Below are 21721 nucleotides of genomic sequence, written 5' to 3' on the forward strand. Positions count from 1 at the left end.
ACAGTTAATCTCATTATGATCTGCAATCTTCCCCTGCTGCCTACCAGAACGTGTTGCATTTTGTGTTCTTTTCCTCCTTTATATTGTGTCCAAATTCTAACCCATAATTAGAAAATTCTGAGAAAAAGAGAGTATGATGAATTAGTCACCATCGAGGGACTATGTAATTTAAAGAAGAAAAAAAAGAGGAAGAGAGAACCTTTCTTAGTTGTAAAAACTCTGCCAAGTACTGGGCTTTTAGTGATTTCACAGAAAAAGAACCCTTCTTCTCTCATCTCCTCCCTCTCAAGTCCCAAATTTGCCTAATAATGAGAAAGACAAAAAAAAAAAAAAGACTTATCTGGATCTCCATGCAATTCAAATAATAGTTCTGCTGCTAATAAAACACCAGCTCCCCACATAATAAAAGTAGCAGGTCGATTTGAATAATTGCATGCATAATTCAGAAGATAATGTAATGGAAAAAAGAAGTTTTAAATTGCAATGAAATGCAGGTTTGAATAGCAATAAACATGAAACCTGAAGCACAACCTTCCCAGAAAAAAGCTGCTTGTGTTACTATTTCTCAGCTTTTCGTTCTGGGGAATTAGGCCTTTGCAATTGGCAGAAGTTTTTCATCAAAAAAAATTGTGAATTAATACATAAAGGCAACTTATATGAGAAAATTATAACAAGCAACTTGTAGAAGAGCTTAAGATGTTTATCTACATAGAAGGAAACGTGGAGAAGCACATTTCTACTGCAAACCTTTCAGTATTGTCTGATAGGCACATTTTAAGTTGACTAAACTGCAATAAAGAAGAGCTGCATTAGGGTGAATTTACTTCTACAATCCTTCATTCTCTTGTGCTCCCTTTGCAGAGTATGCTAATGTACAAAGTTTTCAATTAACAATGAACAAAATGCCTGAGCTGCACTACTGAAAGAATGCTGAGTACACTGAGGTGATGGAACATCTTATTATCACATCCAGCGTCTGCTGAAATCCTCAGGGAAGTTACAAAGCAGCTAGGTGCAGGCATATGAAAAAAGACCATTTCTCTGCAAGTCATCATAAGATTTGTTTATGCCCTGTGATTCATTTAAATTGCATTTTAATTTAAATGACAATTTAGCCATTACATCACAGCTGCAATGCACAGAGCGTCCACCTGGTCAACATCTGTTCTCTAATTCTTATATCCATAGAAAGAGGCAGAGGTATCCTCTAGTATCATATAAAAGGACTGCATCATCTGGGTGATTGTTTAATGCCTCATTGCTCTAAGTGGTACTCTAACTTCTGAAACAGCTCTTTCACTGCTCCATCTTTAGAGTACATTGAGTTGAGCTGTTTTCTCTATTTGGTCTGAGAAATCTTGAATCTGGATTTCACAGGGGAGATATTTCTTGGAGACATATTACTAATAGGAAGGACTTTTAGTTTCTGCAGAATATTAGGTAGTGGGACACTCAAAAATATTTAGTTGCATTTGTAGAAGCCTAGTAGTTTCATTAACCCACATTTTCCTGACTTGGTGATTTGGAAAAATGAGGAGTACAGCACTGTACTGGCACTCAGCCACATACAGGAGTAATTTCACAGGCCAGAAGTGTAAAAGAGCCCTAGAATGCACCTGCTGACAGCAGAAGTCACTCATCCAACTACAGATTTCCATTAAAAGTATCTCCCTAGAATCTAAAACACAAATAATAGTTTGGTTGAATGTTCTACAAAGGAAAGGCACAGTTCAGCTGGGGTTGTGCCACTACTCACAGTCTCTTCTTATCTATCACTCGCTTAACTCGGATGGCTCTTTGTTCAGAATACAGCTTACAGACTCCTGTTCAGGACAGCAAGAAACACAATTCAGGTGAGAAGAGCATGATTTGTTTCTTGGAATATACAACCAGTCATTTTTAACCATTCAATAACTGCTAAGTACTTTTTAAGTAATCTTCAATGAAGTCCAGGACAGCTGTTCTGTGCTCCTTCACCTGAGTGGACTGGACACCCTTGTGTGCTGAAATACAAACAGAAATGTATTACACAAACTTTTTACTCAGCTGCACAAAGTTGGCATTTTCAGTTGATATGCAAGTTACATTCCAGAGCCTATCACCATTTTACAGATGTTATGCATTTTAAACATAGCTATATTTAAATATAGGTTCTGTACAACACCGAATCATCACAACAAACCACAAGCTGGCAACAACTCGTGTCATACAACATTTATGTTATTGATTTGTTTTACATCCCACTGAGTCATATTGTGTCAACTAAATTTCTAAACAAGAACAGACACCACCAAGCTCAGCACAGTAAAACAGAGCAAGAGATTTAACTTGCTTAAAATATTGAACAGTGTATATACTATGTGGAAACCTTTGGGATTTACTGTGTCGAGCTTTCTTTTAATTCACATATATTAATGTTTCTTGTTTTGTTACTAGGTAGCTCTTATGCATGCATGACTTTTCAGTGATTCTGAATAATGCTACAACTGTTTAGATAGCATTTCAAAGCTGATGAAAATCTTTGGTATATTGATAAAACACACACATAGAGCTAGTCAACCTGAAAAATGGCAAAGCAGAAGCTTTCTCTGCAACTGCCGTAAGATACAGTATGATCCCATACTCAAGTTCTCAAAACCACTGTTCCTTTACCACAATTCTGTTAAAGGTGTAATTATTCAAACTTGGAAGGATCATATTTGTAATACCTTGCAGGTGGACAAGCTAGAAAGAGACAACCATTTAAATTAGTGAGCTTTGGTTCAGGCCTCTGTGCTCCAGTCCCAAATTACTGTTCAAGTAGCAAATATTTAAGTCTATCCTTTTTACACTTGGTAATTGCTGTATTTAAACCAATAAAATGTTATGCTCTGCCTTCTCCTTCCACTAACATTAAAGAAGGTTCTGGTAGTTTTAGGCTATGCCTTTACATTTTTTATCCTTCTTCTCCCCCTGGCAGGAGGCAGGGCACCCCTAATTATAGGGATTACATCCACATGTACAGTCGACAAAGGTTAAGTACAGTACCAATCAGCCAGAGGGATTACATAGATGCAAACAAAAAGGCAATGAGTTTTCACCATTCTTTCCAAAAGCTTTTCAGATTCACCATCCAATATTCACCATTGTATTAGGTTTTAGCAACAATAAACCTTTATCAATCAAAATCAGTAAGTAAGAAAAAAAGCATTTAAGAGCTGCTCAATTTACCTTCTGTTCTCAACTGATGAATGGCGTCAGCACACGTCCTCATAAATATCTGAGCATCTTGATCTATCTGGTCACGCTCTGTATCTGTCATCCTCACATACTCAGACATAATATGGCTGAGGAACAAGGCAAACTGTCACTTAAGAAATCCCCAACAGTAAAAAAAAATCTACAAGTACACATTTTAGACCTTCTCAATCACTATCTCCACAGAAGCTTTTCTGCACCATTGGCTTCCACAGAAAAGGAAGCTAAGAAGTACAAAGCCCATCACTGATAACATAACTTAAAACATCTTTTTTAGACTAGTAAAAGATTTATATAAATCAATATATGCTATCATCTTGGGCATAAGCAAATACCTAGCAGGGAAGGACAATGTACAACTAGAAAATATATTTAACCCTTGGCAGGAAAACAATTTAAATTATTTAAGATCCTACTCTTTAAGGCAAGGCTCAAATGTTAAGTAAAAGGGCTGCTACATAAACTTATTATTCCCTCCCTTAGTAAGTGTAATCACTAAGAACTTGAGCCACCCATAGTCTTTACTACTTGCTCAGTGTTTTTATGATTTTTTCCTTTTCCAAGTTCTCACTATTATTACCAATACAACTCCCAAGTTTTAAGTCAAATGACAAGAAATAAAAACAGCTGGAGAGAGGGTTGAAAGAGGAGCTTCTGTATGTGCTCCTCTGTAAATAAGTCTTTCACAGAATCACAGAATTAACCTGGTTGGAAAAGACCTTCAAGATCATCAAGTCCAACCTATCACCCAACACCATCTAATCAACTAAACCATGGCACTAAGTGCCTCATCCAGTCCTATTTTAAATACTTCCAGGGATAGTGACTCCACCACCACCCTGGGCAGCCCATTCCAATGGCCAATCTCTCTTTCTGTGAAGAATTTCTTCCTAACATCCAGCCTAAACTGCAAAATTGTTTTAGAATCATAGAATTGTTGGGGCTGGAGGGGACCTCAAGGATCATCCAGTTCCAACTACCCTGCCATGGGCAGGAACCCCTCACACTAGATCAGGTTGCTCACAGCCATATCCAGCCTGGCCTTAAAACAACTCCCAGGGATGAAGCTTCTACCACCTCCCTGGGCAACCTGTTCCAGTGTCTCACCACCCTCATGGGGAAGAATTCCTTCCTATCATCCAATCTGAATCTACCCATCTCTATTTTTTTCCATTCCCCCTAGTCCTGTCATTACCTGACACCTCAAATGTCCCTCACCTGCCCAATTTTCCCACCTTTTTCCATTCAAAACCCAGAGCACCTGGGCTCTGTTGGAGTCTCCTCCCACCCCAGGTGTGGCCACTTGGTCCTCCCCACCCACTCCCCTATTTAAGCCCTGCCAGGAAAGCCAGAAGCCCTAAGCTGAGCCCATCTGGGCTGGAGGATCCTCATCTCATCTCTGGTGAGTGCCCCTGGAGCACACTGGGTGATGGTGGTGGTGACAACAAAGGCCGGGGGGCCTGGTGGCCCCCCGGTTAGTTAGGAACAATGTTGATATTCTCTCCTGTATCATCCACGGGTGCTGGCTGGGCCTCCTTACTGGGGCTGAGCTCCTCTGGGTGGTATCTTGGCTGGTGAGGGTCTTGCCCCTGGCTCTGGGATGGGTGCAAAAATGGTGGTGGTGGAGCAGGAGCAGTTTAGTCATAATGATATTATGCTAATGACACTATTTTTACCTGGAGGCCCCTTGAGTCTGCTCCCATCATTCAGTAGATCTCTGCTTTTGTGCCCCATTTACAGACCATTTTGTCCCCCTCACTGCTGACTTTCAGAAATAAGGAAGGAAAGGATGGGGGGGAAAAGGCAAGAAAGCATTTCTGGAAAATGCATTCACTTATCAATCAACTCTGAACAGCAAGCCTGCAGGAAGAGGGGCAGGTTGGAAAGTGAGGACCACTGCTTATGAATCACAAGTCAAATTTCATAAAGAGCAGGCAGAAGAAGAGTGCATCTTCTGTGGTTATGTTTCATGGTGGTAAATGCAGAGGGGAAAAAACTGGACCAGTTTAAACTTTCTTTCCATTCTAACTCCTGCTGTCAGTGGAAGATGAAACCACATCTCTGGTACAGTTAAAGCTTTCAGAAGTTCTATCCTGCAGAGTGAAACCTGGTAGGCAGGATACAACAGGTAAGATGCAAAGCAAAAAGCTGAAAATCAAGGGGAAAGAGAAAGCAAATGTATCCAGGTAAACAGAGAGGCTAAATGTGCAATGGGCTGTAAGTCAGCAAGGGCAGACCACTGCATCATTGGTTTTATGTGTTTGGCCATTAAACTACTTTAGAGCTAACAGTCATACCAAGTAGAAAGAAGGTGAATAAGCAATCACTAATTCTTCAGCTTTTTGGACTCAGGTAAGTCAGTGAAATATTTAAAGTTTGGTAAAATGGGTCAGGGCCTTAGTTTCAATTAACCCTTCTCCTAGTTGTCTGTCTCACTGCTAGAGATCTTCCTCTGAAATTGAATTAAAGACATCCTCTCTGTAGCAGAGTATTTTATGTAAGCTCCATTATTAAAGAATTTATAGCCTACAAAAGTAAGGTCAAAGAAGCAATTAAGAGCCTGGATGTAACACATTCTGAAGTTTGAAAAGCTTACAATAACTTGACTTGGTAACTCAAAAGCTGAATTTCACCATTATGCTATAATTGGTGGAGGAAAAAAAATAGAAGGACCAGACCAACAGAATACAAAGTCATTAAATTTCATGAACAAAACTAAACCTCCTACACAAATTCCAGCACAACCTGTTAATATTACATTATTTTAAGATTCTACTCATAGCTTAGGCACTGAAAAGTTATTAAAACTGCTGACTTGAGCAAGTGGGGCATTTGCTGAGACTGACAGCATGGGTCCTATCTGTGGTCCACTCTGCATCCACAAAGTGAAACTGCACAAGCAACCTAGTATGGAATTTGAGAGTCTTATCTATTTTAAGTTTCATCATGAAGAACAGGATCAACTGCAATCACAGATAAGAGCTGGAGGATTATTTTATGGATTAATAAAGGAAATGACTTCCTTTTTTTTGCCTCAGTTAATACCTGAGGTGTGGGGAGGTTAAAAAAAGAAGGGAAAAAACCCACTGGGAATTATCTGTGATAACTGTTTAAAAGTTTATGGAAGGAATGTTAAAGACTTTTAGAAACCATTATTTTTACTCCTTTTAATTTTTTTGCACAATAGTGTCAGTAAAATACAAGGAGTAAATACCCAAAATGTAACCACTATTTGCTGTTTGCTTTTACTGCAGTAATTTAGTTTGTCAGCCAGTGATTTCACATGAAGCTTTCATCACAGTAAACTCAGCTATTTCTGTATTAAATTGGGAGCTCCACCTAGTGTTGTTTATGACCCATTCCACGAGGAATTGAAAAGCAGAGAGCTACTCATAACATACAGCTGCTCACTGCTTGAAAAGCAGTTCCTCACACACCTTGCAGATAGAATTGCCACTCATAGCTCCAAGCTCACTTTCACTGCCACTGACTACAAATAGCTCTCAGGGCCTTACACTTACAAACATGCCAAAAATCTTGTTGAAACAACAAAATACTGGTTTAAAAAAATCTCAGGGAGACAAAGGTGCCAGAAGTCCTCTGGCAATTTGCTTAGGTGCCCATTTTTGATACTACTGACTGGATAACATTGCTGTTATTGTGACTTAGCCTTTCAGGCCTATGACTTCTTTCTCAGAAAGACTGCTCCTCCAGTATGGACCAAGCCTACAGATCAGCAGATGGCTCATCCATGCCTTCCCCTGGTGGGTGGGTATCTGAGTAACACTTGTGAAGCCTTCTGGAGAAGGATATTGGACCTCTGTATTCAACCCACTATCACTTTGGACTGCACTTCCTCTAGCATGACTGCAGCACCAGCTTAGCTTCACCCAGGGTTATGAGACAGGGCTGCCTCACCCCATGCAATACTGCAGTTATGTTGAGGGACTAGAGAAACTCAGCACAGGACATTGGGAGGTTTCAGAGGATCCTTTAAAAGAGCAAGCTACACTGTTTCATTTGAACCTAGAATCATGGAATGGGAACCTCCAAAGGGCATTGTCTTGATGATCCAGCTTAGTCACCTCAAAACCAACTTGATGGCATTGAAGTGGAAACTTCACTTGGTAGAAGAAGTTCATTGGCATCTTTAAGAAGAGTTCACCCCATTATCTCTGTTTTGGTTTTAGTCATTATGCCTATAGATTCTTGAGCAGTTCCACTTTATGACTCTGAAAACAAACATTTAAAACCCAGTGCAGTTACCTGTAAGCATTAATGTAATCCTTTCTGTGTTGCAGAAGAAAATCTTTCAGCTTTCCAATGTGAGAAATCTAAATAAAGAGAAATCAAAATTAAACTTCAGTCAGACAACTGATTATTTTTATGTTCAAAAGCTCAGTATTCTACACTTCACACATGAATTTGTGAAATTGTATTACTCTAATCACAGAACAACTTTTGGTGTAGCCTAGGATGCTGCCTATTTCAGAAAATGAAGGAACTCCAGAAATCTAGTCTAATTGGCCATGGAAATGAGGAGACTGCCAGGATGACTTTCTTGGCAGGTCTTGAAGGAAACTTGATGGAGAGGAGGGGGAGAAATATATATGTTAGTGGTATATATCTTCAGAGGGGAGGGGTAAGGGGAATCTCTCTAAAGCATATTCTTAAATATTCCTTAATAATTCAGTGTAAGAAGGCATGCAAGGAATTTGACAAAATGATAGTTGGTTTAGTTTACAATCAAAGTAGATGGTTTGCTCAGGGTATCTAGAGGGGGGGAGCATCAGAAGCTGTTCAAGTCTTAAATCCCATTTTCATGCAAATGTTCCTTGCAATTAAACAAACAATAACAAAACATCAAAAAAGAACAGAGAAAAGATTGGATAAATTGAAATACATAATAGAAGGAATTAATCTTCTAAGATCAGCAGCTATTGGAAAAAAAAGAGGGGGGGGGGGGTTGTGAAATGTACTTAGTGAGACCATGGTGATTTTGTTTATACCTAAACCCAAGTGTTTCCTTGTGCAAATAAATATGCATGCATTGCCCTATTATTATTTGCTGTTTCATTTTTACTACAACTCATGTTAGATAAGAGTTTTCCCAGTGTTCATGTTTAAAGTTTTCCATGCATGGGAACTTTCATCCCGTTCGCAACAACCAGTTCTGTTTGTACCTCCAGCAGACTCTAAGTTTCCTAAAGCATGTTAGCACCATCATGTGCAGCAAGAAAGGAAATGCTGAAATCACTACAAGACCAATGAGGCACAAAGAGTAAGCTAAACCATTGTGCAGATGTTCCTTCTCATTGCCACTGCAACACTTATTTTTTTGTACAGCAATCTCTTTCAGCTCAGACTTGGTCAGTCAGGAAATCTGCTGAATAGGTAAATAAAGTTTGCCTATGAAAGCAAAACATTTTAAAGGGTCAGATAGTGTTTCAGTAGAACAATGGTATTTAATAGGCAGAAAGAAAGGACTACAGAAGGCAAAGTAGAAATGAAAACTAAAGAAACACGTTTCAAAACACTTACACTAATAGGTGAGCCAAACACTAAACTACCAAACAGACTAGCAACATTTTATAAGTAACCAATCTTGATATTACTGCAATAGCTACAATTTAGGAGTGATTAACAAGCAGAAAGAATCAGAATGACAAGCAAGAACACTGTCTTACAGTAATTAATTCATCTAGCCACAAAGAGCATTCTATTTAGGCTAAAATTGTCATCGTGTGTTTGAATTGCGCTGACCCCACTTTGCCTCTCCTTCATTTGTGAAGCTATTTTCATGAATTTAGAATGACACCATTATGCCCATACTCACATCAAGCTCTTAGTTCCCAAGATTTGCATCAGAAGTGAGACTTCTTGTTCTACTTTCCCTCAAATTCTAACAGCATCTCCTGTGATCCTGCACTGCTATTTCTCTTTTGCCTTTCCTTACTGTGTGCTACAGGCAGAGTTTTGAATGCAGTTTATCATTGCTGTATCAACAAAATTCAGCCATTTTTGCAACAAAAAAGGTGGTCTCACTAGCATTAAAGGGAATGTGAATTTTATTTATTGGGGCAAAAAAAAGGGTTTGTGGTACAATGCTTTAATATTCTGCAGGCACAAAATATCCCTGGTCATACAAATATAAATCCCAAAGATATCTCCAGGGTCATGAACCTGCAATTACTTTTGGGTTATCAGAGGCACACCATACACTCTTTACCAAGTTATCAAGCTCCAGCCTAAAGGTAATAAAGCATTTCCCTGTTCCAAGTGAATGGCTTTATTAGAATCCCAGTGCTCTTATAATGAATAAGAACCATTAAACTGTTCTTGCTCCACAACTATCCATTCCTTTAAAATTTCTGCTTGCATGTGTTTGAGTTTACTGCCAATAAGCCTATCTACCTCTAACTTCTGTGGCCCCAGGGAAAAAAGACCTCAAGCTTTTCATTCCTTCTCACAAGGCAGTTCTGAAGTTGCCTAACCCACAAGCTTTACATTTGCTCTGGTTTGTATCCATCCTTTTCCAAGGCAGTTTAACAGAAGGATATTCAGTGGTGTCTGTAACTCAGTGTAGATACCCTTTCTCCCACTATTTTCATTGCTTAGTTTCAAGTTTATTCTTTGTTCCTGTCTCCAAATAGGTATCCTACTGCTTAATTTCTTCTTCTCACAACTGCAGACCCCAGAATCATTCAGGACTTGCTGCAATGCACCAGGCTTTTCCCTCTCACATTCCCTCATCATTAGGGTTTACTGATCCATCTTACTCTGGGATTGATTTTAAAGCCTTATTTAGTATTGTTCTGATTTTGGGGACTGCAAAATACAACCATGCCTCTCCTCAGCCAAACACTTCTTTCAGCATGGAAGCATTGCTCCTGTTTATTCATCTTACTCAGCTGGCCTTTTCTCTGCTAATCTCCTCTAGACTTCCAATGGGCACTTTATCAGACACTTTATCATTGGACACCAGATCATCCTAATGAAGGAAAAGCAGATTTTCTTTAAGTATCTAGTTGATTGGGTGTTTTTAGTAACAGAGCAAATTATACTGCATTGCATCTGACTTTCTACTTATCTTTTTCCCCTTAAAATCTCTTCTGAATCCTGGACAGTTTCTGGGTCAAGCTATTATCAGTTTTCCTCCACTGACATAATTAGAGGCATTAAATTTGCTTTGCTCTGATCACACAGTATCATCTTTGGTTCGATGTATTTTCATTGAAAATAGGTGCCTTCAGAATCTGGAATTTTTCAAATCCACAGTGTCTGAACTCAACCCAGAGATTATCTGAAAACCACAATCAGACTGCAATAAAGTCCTGAGATTTTGTACAAATTCCCAATTCCATGCTCTGGTTCCCTGTAGGTATCTTGCTTTTAAAAGCCTGCTTGGTCTGTGGCTTTGTCCCTGACTAATTTAGCCTAGGGACCATGCCTAAACTACTCTTAACTTATTCTCCAGTTGCATGACAAATCCACTTTTTTGCTAATTCTCTTTTTATTTACACAGCTAAGCAATGTTTTAACTTTGGGGAGGTTTAATACCATTAGCTAACTCAGTAAATTTTGCCAAATATGGCTTTCTCTCTACAAAGTCTTCCCTCCTGCAACAGTTTTCTTGGCCAACCTCTCTATATCCCCCTGTTTTTTACTGCCTCTGGGTTAAATTTTTGTACCTTCTCTCATTAACCTTTCAAGTAGACCTAGAACAATTTTTAACTCCATTTGCATTTCAGCATATCCATGTTTTTTCCACCCCATTTACCCATCCATCATAACTGCAACTTCCTATTTGCTGAATGCTCCCATTTCCAAAACAATTAGACCACCAGTTGATGCAGCCAACAAAAGGATAGATGTGAAAATGAAGCACAAACAAATCTGAGCTTTGGCCTCTTGTCATGGTTCCCATTCTTGGCTTCTGGAAATCACCTTCCTCCTCTTCTGAAATCTGAAGCCTCTCCTTCAAATAATGAAATTATTACCTTTTTTCCCTGAAAGGATAGGAGGGCTTAGAGAAATGCCATTCACAGCTGCAGCACTCTTGCATTGCCATCAGGGCTAAACTTATGGGGAAGAACGCTACTGAACTCCAGATATAACTGACTTTATGAGAATCACTTGGAAAAAAGTCCACCTATCCATCCACTACTGCCAACATCAGTTACACTGTTCTAAAAGTAAATTCTCTCCCTTCTGCTCACTAACAGAATATGGAGGATTGGGTACTTTCTGACATGAACTCCATGCTCTTCCTCTTCTCTTCCCATTCAAAGTGGCACTCCCTTTAGGATCAATACCAAACATAAAAATAACTGTTTTAAAAAGTTCTTCTGGAAATAGAGGTCAATAGTGATCAAATACAAAGAATCCATTCATCTTGTTTCAGCTCCACAAATACCTGCATCAACACAAAGAAGGGCAGAAGCTGGACTGCACCAGTCGGGAACGTCCTAAAAGCACCATCTACCATCAGAGGAGGTATATTTAGTTATGACTGAAGAAACTTAATGTGATAACCTCCTAAGGTCAGGAACTCAATCTGGGGACTCAAGGTGTTATTTAAAAACTCCCACGTGTAGCTCTGATCAATAAAATACACATTATTCTCAAGGCTGCAGCAGTTTTCTGCCGGGTGTCAACAAAAGGGTCAATGTCACACAATTCAAAACACTCTAGAAATCCACATTAAAGCCTGCAACCTTTTTTAAGGTTGCTGTAGGTTCCAGTCCTCACTTTACAAGGAAGCTAATTTTTTTTAACTACCTGTGTGATGCCTGTATCTGTGGTTTATTGTCACTGTAGGTTTTTTTTTTTAAACAACCCCTATTAAAACATAAAAGTAAATATTGCAGATAATGCAGGTCCAACACAAAAGGAAGCTGTGAATGGCTGCCATCTGCTACCACAGGTGGCTTGCACAGCTCTGTTTATACTCAGGGCCTTCACTAGAAATAGTAGATGTTCCTCTATTCAAGATTTTTCTTATGATTTCAGAGCAGGATGTATTTTTAAATCAGAGAAACAGGAAGCTTCATCTTCAAAGGAAGCGTGTACTTCAGAGCAAATGCACCGACCACGCTCCCTCCAGTATCTTAGCAATATACACAACATCTCTTTCCACTCCCCACAAAGAACTGATCACTCATGAAACAGTAGGTTCCAATTTGCATACGTTTAACCCACTGCAAGGAGCAGCAGCATTGTTTACGGTTAAAATGATTGGAGTAGGCTCCCGTGACAGATTGTGGGGAGAAGTCAACGGCGCTGAATAGTCATTTTCATTGAACAAACCTAGGGCTTTATCAAGTTTACTCCTCCATCAGAACAATGAGCAGCTACTCCTTACCACATAAAACTGCTACACTGCCACTGCTACTTTAAAACATGATAGAAAGGCTCTTGCAAAAGGAGTGAGAGATGAGGCACTTACTGTTGATTCAGCAGTACTGGCAAGCACTGCTGATGGAAGTATATTATAAACCACAAAAATAAACTTTTCAGTGTGCTCAAATACCCTGATCTTCAACTGCATTACCTAAATAATTCCATCCACAGACTCACAAAAAGGTGACTACATTTTACAATCTGCTGCAACAAGCAGAAAACTTAACACTGGTTTAATATTAATACCTAAAGGCCTATCATGTTTTCAGTTCCAGTCAACCCAAACATAGCCAACTGCCTATTTCAGAAGAAATGAAGAATTTCAGGAAGACATTAGCTGGTGTATAGGGATTGCATGTTTCCAGACAAAGAAAACCCCCAAACCAAAACCAAACAAAACCACACACAAACCCAATAACAAAACCCAACTCCCCGCCTCCCAGTCTCAGTACTAGCAGAAGATGGAGGTGTAAGGGCACAAAACAAAAAACCCCAAACAGAAAGGAAAATATAAAGAGAACCCAAATTTACAGTAAATAAATTCTTACATTAAGAGCTTGAGCTCTTACTATGACAGTTGGGAAAGACTAGTTATAAAGAGTTTTGAGGTAGAAGTTATTACTATGGGGAAGTTTTCCACTATGAACTATCTTACTTTTTAAAAACACAGGGGATGAAAGGTCAGGTGCCACACAGCTTCCTTTCTGTTATACTTTAAGCACTATCAGCCCACTGAATGCATGCAGGCTCCTGCAGGATGTTGCCTGAGAACAGACAATTTTGCATTTAAAATACTGCTGCCTGGAGTCTGTTTCAGAAACTGCAGCTTTACAAGGACGAAATTATATCATTCCCTAACACAGTGGTATGCAACAAAGATCACACAGTTAAAATCAGACGAAGATTACATTCAGAGCTGAAGCTTCAGAGCTGAATTTTATAGTGGGAAAAGCTCTTAGTTAAAAGGGTTTGGCTGGTGATGAGGCGGTCGGCCATGAGGTGGTGCTGTCCTACCACAAGTCACTCCAGAGGAGCACTGACTGCCGCCTCTGAACGTCAACTGGCCAGTTTGCAGCTGATTTGTCTCTTGAGGGGATACATTTGGTTTAGGTTTCCCCAGCAAACGTGAAAGTTTCTCAAGTAGGTCACGCAGATCAATTGCTCTCGTAATCTGACACCCAAGAGAGCAAATAATCTCTAAACTGTGGCATGGGGGTGGCCTGATTCCTGAAGTGGGTAGCAGGAGGCAAGGAGACAGCCAGCCTGGCTACCCTAATCTCAGGAAAATTGTGACTTTGTTCAGTTTCTGCTTTACATCAGCATAGAAATTACAGCAGGGAAACATTCTAATTGCATTTTATTAGTAGTCTTGCATTGAGAGCAAAGAAATTAACATAAGCAAGAATGGAGGTGGTGGATTAATAAAGTGTGTGGTCCAGGGCAGAAGAACATTCAATATGGAATTAACTGAATTTATAAGCACAAAACTAAAGTCTGAGGAATTCTGAGTCTTCATGGTAAAGATGGTACAAAGCTTTTCAAAGTCTTTTTAAACTAGAATGTGTCATATTATTGTCAGTACTTTTGCAATTTAAAAGTGTTGGGTTGTTTGGAGTTTTTTGTTGGTTTGGTTTCTGGGCTTTGTTTGGGATTCTTTTGTTGAGTTTTATCGCTTGTTCGCATTTTTGGTTTTGGGGTGATTGATTGTTTTTTCGGTTTTGTGGTTGTTTGGGTTTGGTTTTTTTGCAAAAGCAAAGTAAAATTTTAAGGAATCACTGCAGAAGTGTGCATCAGCCATTGTGAGAGAGTGGAAGAGACAACCTGCAAACTGTCGCAGGCAGTATTCGGTGATCATTAATAAAGCGATTAAGAAAGCTCTAAACTGCAGGAAGAAGCAAAGCAAATTTCCAGACACCTGGACTGGAGCAGCTTAACAGCAAACTGGGGAAGAGAAAGAAAAATAAAAGAAAAAAGCAGTCTTGCAGAAGAAACAAAAAATGAAGCATTTTTTGTTTTTTAAATTCTTGATTTCCTTATCATATAATTGTAAATACTGCCTCTGGTTTGCAAACTGTCACACACTGATTTTGGCTACTGTCAGGTCACATTGGAAATATTTGCCCTCTGAGGAGTACCTTAGATAGCCACTTTGTAATTTTGATTTTTTTTATTCACTATTTATTACACAAAGTGGAAAATGTGGTAGTAAATAACTCGCTGTAAGCCTAAAAGCCTCACATTTCCTCTTACCATACTTAAAAGATCACCCAGAGCTGGTGTAAGATTTGGTCAAGTGCATGGTGACTTTTGGAGTTTTGTAATACAGCAGCAAACTACTTTTAGTTCAAGACTCTTTTATTAAAAGTAAAAGAAGAGCTAAGAGCTTGAAAGCTCCAGGTGCCCACGGACCAAAACAAAGACTGCAAGCACCTAGTATATTATCAGTGGGTGATGTCTTACTAATGTGTTATTTAGGGATGAGGTTGCTGTGTGCTTTAGAAGTGTGTAGGGTACCTACAACAAACTCTAAATGAATGCATAGAAAAATTATTTTGAAGCCACTGAACTTTTTAAGATGGAAACCATCATAATATCAGTCAGGGTTGGAAGGGACCACAAGGATCATCTAGTTCCAACCCCCCTGCCATGGGCAGGGACACCCCACACTAGATCAGGCTGGCCAGAGCCTCATCCAGCCTGATCTTAAAACACCTCCAGGGACGGGACCTCAGCCACCTCTCTGGACAACCCATTCCATCCTAAAGTATACTGTATATTCTTAACAACATTTTAGCACTTTGTATATCTCAGACATTTATAAATGCAGGGGGGACAAAAGGTCTTATTTTACAGGCTAATTATTTATACACCCTGAATTTCACTCCTGAACCAGAGAACTGCAATACATGTAGGATTTAAAGATAAAGAGGTCTCTGTTAATCTTGTCACTGTTTTCTTGGGCATGTGGGAACACACAATTTTGATTCAGAATATTGAGATGTGTTTCTGTAAATGGGTCTGTGGAGAGTGAACAGGAACATGAGATGACCTCCAGAATAAACTAACAGTAAAATTTCCACAATGTAATTTCATGCTAATTGTTTTTAGTAACCAGTCCTCATTTCTTCTCTGTGGAAACAAATACTTTCAATAGTAACATAAAATTAAAAAAGGGAAAAAAAGGCAACATCTGATGTTAATAAAAGCTACTATTTCCCTTTCTCTTGTTCATTGTCCAACTCTAATCATAACTTTCTTTAACGTTTATATTTTCACACAATCATCCAAAACCTCACTGACTAAAATATAAACCCCCACAACAACTGTGGGGAATGTTTTGGTTGGGAGATAAAAGTGAAGTGGTCAAAACACGAATTTGCAATAATTGGCCTTTGCCATTGCTGTTCAAATGCTCCATTTACAACCTTTCAGTAACTGCACTCAACTCTGCTTATGCCTTTCTTTAAGAGATACTTTTCTTGTCCCTTGTTCTCACAGTCTGAAGTCATTTACTACTCCATTTTCTTGACTCAAAGATCTTTTGCAATATGAAGAGATTTCCAGTCTCTTTTAACAGAAACACAGTTAAAAAAGGTTACTCTGCCTGACCATCATCCCAAAACTCAGGATGCAACTTTTTGCAGCGCAGTTCAATGAGAGTCATGTGTGCAAGCACTTCCCTTCAGGACTAGACTGACCTGGCTTCAGCAGAAGCCATCACGGGCACCAGAGCAGCTCAGCCTGTGCCAATGTGCTCTTTGCTGAAGCCACAGCTGAAATGCAGCCTCCCTCGCTCCCTCTCACACACTGCAGTCCCATGTTTCTCTGCCAGGCCCTTTTCATTCACAGTTTCACTGGTTTTGGGGTGCATGTACAGGAGTACACCTACACAGTGGTGCAACACAAAATGACACAGTGCTGTGTGTCACAAAATCCTGCCACTCTGTCAAACACAACCCAGGGGCACAAGCACCATTCTGGTTTGCTAGCATTTTTCTGGATTTTCATCATGGGCACAATGTGTTCTCAGCACAAAACCCTTTTTATTGTATTTCAACACCTGCATTTGTATCATGCAGATGAAACATTGCTTTAGTACTTGCCCTAGCATTTATGCCAAGAAAGTGACTCCTCCATTAAAACACTGGACAGGACCAACGAAACACCCAGTTGGAATGAGAATTTTATGATTCTTTATTTAAAGGACATGCGTAGATCAGGCACAAAAGCAAATAAATATACCAGAAAGAAGCCAATTCTGTACACATTAAGATGTTTACACACATGTGCTTTATGTTATCAGACAAAGAGCCCTTAGATATAACAGGAACTCCCAAGATCTGGATCAGCTGCCTTTTATGTTAGTAACTGTGTCTTTCCATGGCTGATGGAGAATGATGCACTGATAGAGGCTATGCACAGCTTTGGTACATCTGGACACAGATCTCTTCCCTGCCCCCCCACTTCACATGGATTGCTATGTTGTGTTTTCTGAGCGAGCTACTGTTATAGTACCAAGGAAGTAGATGCAAAAACCCTTCCCTCCTCATCCCTGGGGAAAGTGAACTTTCTCCACTACTCCTTGTAACAGCACAGTTTTGGCTAAACTGTTGTGAGGAAAACAGCAGCATTAAAAAAAAAAAATTCCTTTTAACAACTTTTGGACCACAGAAAGATACTAACAGAATCAGTCTGAAATCCAGCCTGTTAATATCATCCCATTCCCTCCACTCTGTCCCTAAGTAATGGAAGTGTCCTATAAAGTGGTAATTAAGGCAAAGCATGACAGGCTCTCAACTACAGAAAGGGCTAGAAGGTCTCTAGCACAAGCCCTATGAGGAGAGGCTGAGGGAGCTGGGGTTGTTTAGCCTGGAGAAGAGGAGGCTCAGGGGAGACCTTATTGCCACCTACAACTACCTGAAGGGTGGTTGTAGCCAGGAGGGGGTTGGTCTCTTCTCCCAGGCAACCAGCACCAGAACAAGAGGACACAGTCTCAAACTGCACCAGGAAAAGTTTAGGCTGGAGGTGAGGAGAAAGTTTTTCACAGAGAGAGTTGTTAACCATTGGAATGTGCTGCCCAGGGAGGTGGTGGAATCACCATCCCTGGAGGTGTTCAAGAGAGGATTGGACATGGGACTTGGTGGCATGGTTTAGTAGTCATGAGGTCTTGGGTGACAGGTTGGACTTGATGATCTTTGAGGTGTCTTCCAACTTTATTGATTCTATGATTCTGTATCAGAGCACAGGCTGGCTTAAAAGCATCGCTGAGAATGAAGGCACCTTAGTGTGTCCCCACTCAAGAATCTTCTGATGCAGCCAAAGTCCAGCTGTAACATTTGAGAAGAATGCCCTCTTTCAGAGCACTTAAGTGAACTACCAAATGACCACTAGCTTCCCAAGGTAATGAATGTATGAGGTGGCATGAAAAAGTGTCTCTGAACCCCAGCATTTATCCTCTGGATTACTTTGATCTACTTAGGAGTATCTGCCAACTGGTTTGGCCTATGAAAAAAATGGTCACCCCTCAATTAAGGGGAGAATAACTTCTACTTGAAAAATTCTAGTTGATAGCCACACAGAAATTTCTCCCCCAAAAGTGCTTGCAGAATCTGAGGGCAGTAAACCTCAGCTGTAATTAAAAGGAAAAAAAATCAAAGCCATTCTTTCAGATCTGAGTCATGCTGACAATCCAAAAGTGTATTTTTAATCACTGCAAGCAGAACCTCCTGACAAGGATTTAAGTTGTGAAGGAAGGCCCTTTTCCTTTCTCACTTTTCCTCAGCCACGAATCTCGGTACCAGTTTTTAAATGTCCATTTCCTGTAATTTTGGCAAATTTGGGGCATCATTATTTTTACGGTTTTTATGATGCCTTTGGGGTACCATTACAAATATTTTTGAAGCATTTAAACTTGGAAAAATAAAATTAAGTAATAGCTTCTCTTAAGGAAAGGCTGTCAACCCAGCTCTGAGTAAACGATCCCTTTTAAAAGCAACCGAGAGATTTATATCTTCTGTAACCATAGGGATTAATCTTGAGCTGAAACAAAATAGAGTGAAGCACAATTTATATAATGGAAATCAGAACACCACCATTACAAATGAAAAGTTGGATTTCTGGTTTGGTTTTTTTTAATTCAGCAGACAGCTTTGTATGCTGTCGTAAAAAGTGGCCCATCAAGTAAAATCTCACAGCTTAATCACACTCACTTAACCAATTTGAACAAAGCATCTAAATTTCTGCACATTTTAATTTCACTCAAGACAGATGTCCATCAGTAAGGAAAAATGTCAGAAGACTTTTCAGATTAAAGAAGCTGAAGTTGAACACAAGGAACGTTTTTCAATGATAAAAGCAATCACGAGAAACTGTTATGACACTGTGAGGCAAAGAAGACCACAGCACAAAAGAAAAATGTTAGGAGCTTTTCATATCAAAAAGTTTGGGAATAGAGAGGACAAAAAAACCCAAACCAAACCAAACCAAACCCCACACAAACTGGGAAACATTTTCATATGTCAACACAGCTAAAAGAAATAGCACGCATTCAGGGCCCAGGGTGTACTATTCCAAACTGATGCTTGCTACTGCAATATTACTATTATTAGGCAGCTGAAAAGAAACTTGGATGTGATTGGGGTGAGCTAAGCAACTTTGTAAGATAGGGCATGTGAATAGGCACCATCCTAACCAGTGCTAACACAGGAGATACCAGGTTGTCCAGAGAGGCTGTGGATACCCCCTCCCTGGAGGTGCTAAGGGCCAGGCTGGGTGGGGCCTTGAGCAGCCTGGTCTAATGGAAGGTGTCCCTGCCCATGGTAGTTGGAACCAGATGATCTTCACGGTCCTTTCCAACACAGACCCTTGTATGAATCATTCTGTGAAAGATGTAAGCTTCTGGTCTCCTCCTCTCACCCCAGTCCATAAAGGAGCATGATCTAGGAGACTCAGCCAAACTCAAAGCTCACGTGGATGTAAGAAAGCTTGGCCTGTAATATAAACAGGAAAGATGAGACAATGAAGAGAACTTTGCAAGGCCACACAAGACACTTGACCATATAAATCTGCTCCTATCTCCTACCTAACTTGCCTGTTTACTGCAACAGGCTACTTCTCTGCCCAATTATGAGAACATTATGTCTATCTCTACAAAGCCTCAAATTCATAGGAGCACACACCTTAGTATAGTGATAGGTTTTTGATGGTAAGCATGTGCAGGGAAGGAGTCAAGTGGAGAAAATACCAAGAGTAAGAAAAAAAGTGACACTAAAATTGTGAGAACAAGAATTCAACAGAAATATAACAGAGCCAGAAATAAATGCACATGTTGTCAAAAAAAGGTAAGAGTTGGAAGTAACAAATGAAGGCAAAAGAAAGCTATTCCTTTAAAATGAAACAGGAGAAAATGGGGTGACTGCTGAAGAGCCATTAACTTTTTGTCAAAGTCAAATCCAGAGGAATGATAATATAGTTAATGTTCCCTTTAGATTTAAAAAAATGATCCTAAAAGGAAAATTAAATTCATTTACTGGAACAGAAGCAGCTAAAAGTCACATGCTCACCGCCTGCTTTAGAGCTCAGAGGATGTGGACACAATTGTAAGAGCTGATTTCAGGAATCTGGTTTGAAAGCAGTCAACACAAAAATATCCACTGAGGCACAGAGCACAAATATTTTCTCTTCCATTACAAATACAAAATGTGTGCTACACACCAAGCAGAAAATCTCTTGGGCAGGATCACACCAAGCAGAAAATCTCTTGGGCAGGATCGGTTGTATGTGACCCCCCACAAGAAGTTGGGTAGTTTCCTCCAACAGCCGCACAACGAAGTCCTCTTGCTAATGAGCAAAGAGGTGGAATTGTATCAACCAATCCTCACCCAGGACAGAGTGGGCAAGGACATGAAAAACTTTTCTCAAGAGAGCCTACAGAAAGTAATTTTTCTACTTTTTGCTGTAGCCCAATTTGTCTGTTGTAGCAGGTGTCACTCTTATGACTTTTACTGACCTTAGCAGCTGGGGTGAAGAGGAGGCATGCCACTACACCTTAGGACTAAAATTATCTAGATCAGACTAAATACAGGGCAAAATCTGGGCTTCTCAATTCAAGTAACTACAGATTAAAGGCATTCCATTAGTTTAGTCTTAGAACCCACTGAATATAGGTTTTCCTTCTGAAGTTCTTTGTAACACTGAAGCTTTATAAAATGAAATGGAGCACAAGTGACCAATTCAGCGTCCTAGATGTAGCACAATTGTGTTACATAAATTATAAGTTCAGATATTTCTATCAGCCATCCTTACTTCCAATAACAAACTCTGGTGGTAGGCTGAATGGTAACATTAACTCCATCAGCATTTCCAGGTGTACTGTCTCTTTCTTATTACGGTGCTAAGAAGTGCCCACTGTTTTCAGACAGCGTATGGTCCTCTCTTCTTTCATAAATCTAGTAAAACAAATACGATTGTACAAGAGATTGCAACATTCATCATTAGCAACGACCGAAAGGTTGTCCTAGCTCCTGCTGTGGAGTTAAGGAAGGAAGGAAACAAGAAGTTCTCAGTGCTTTTGTAAATAGTATTTTGATGAAGGACTGAAATTGAACCCTGATTTCCTGACTTCTTGACTGCATGACAGTCCTCCTTTTTTGCAATAAAAAAACCAGACTAATGTTATATACCAAGACCTACTATGTTTCCTCATCATCTACTATTACAAATTTTGCTTTTCAATTACAATTATGAAAATAACTTGATATATTTCCATACTGCATTTTCAGAACACTCTCATTCATTCAGAAAACTACTATACACTACCAAAAACCCCCACCAAAAACCCCAAACCCCAAGGACAAATATTAGAGAACTTTTCCCATGCTTATGAAATACAGAGACAAAATACATTCAGAATAATCAGTGTAATCTCTTGGGCCTCTCAGCTTTACAGTTATGCCACATTTCCTCAGATCAGTTTTTTTCTCAAGTGTTACAAGGAAAACCAATTAAACATCAAAAACTCCCTGCTTGTCACATCAAATTTACAACTCATTGGAACAGTATGCCTTACTCACTGAGTATGTGT

General features: G+C 39.6%; 1 protein-coding gene across 1 annotated transcript in view; it reads right to left on the minus strand.

Annotated features, from left to right (window-relative positions):
• The window catches only part of STX18 (syntaxin 18), a 47360-nt gene that overhangs the window by 13809 nt on the left and 11830 nt on the right, over nucleotides 1-21721 (minus strand). Inside the window, exons 2-5 of the mRNA XM_068149489.1 lie at nucleotides 7504-7571; nucleotides 3211-3326; nucleotides 1926-2003; nucleotides 1757-1823 (exon numbers count right to left, since the gene is read on the minus strand). Of these exons, the coding sequence (XP_068005590.1) occupies nucleotides 1757-1823; nucleotides 1926-2003; nucleotides 3211-3326; nucleotides 7504-7571 (329 nt within the window). The remainder of the gene's footprint in view (nucleotides 1-1756; nucleotides 1824-1925; nucleotides 2004-3210; nucleotides 3327-7503; nucleotides 7572-21721) is intronic.

The sequence above is a fragment of the Melanerpes formicivorus genome, unplaced genomic scaffold (genome assembly GCF_026170545.1).
Source record: "Melanerpes formicivorus ecotype bairdi unplaced genomic scaffold, bMelFor1.0.p_v2 SCAF_18, whole genome shotgun sequence".
Taxonomy (NCBI): Eukaryota; Metazoa; Chordata; class Aves; order Piciformes; family Picidae; genus Melanerpes; species Melanerpes formicivorus.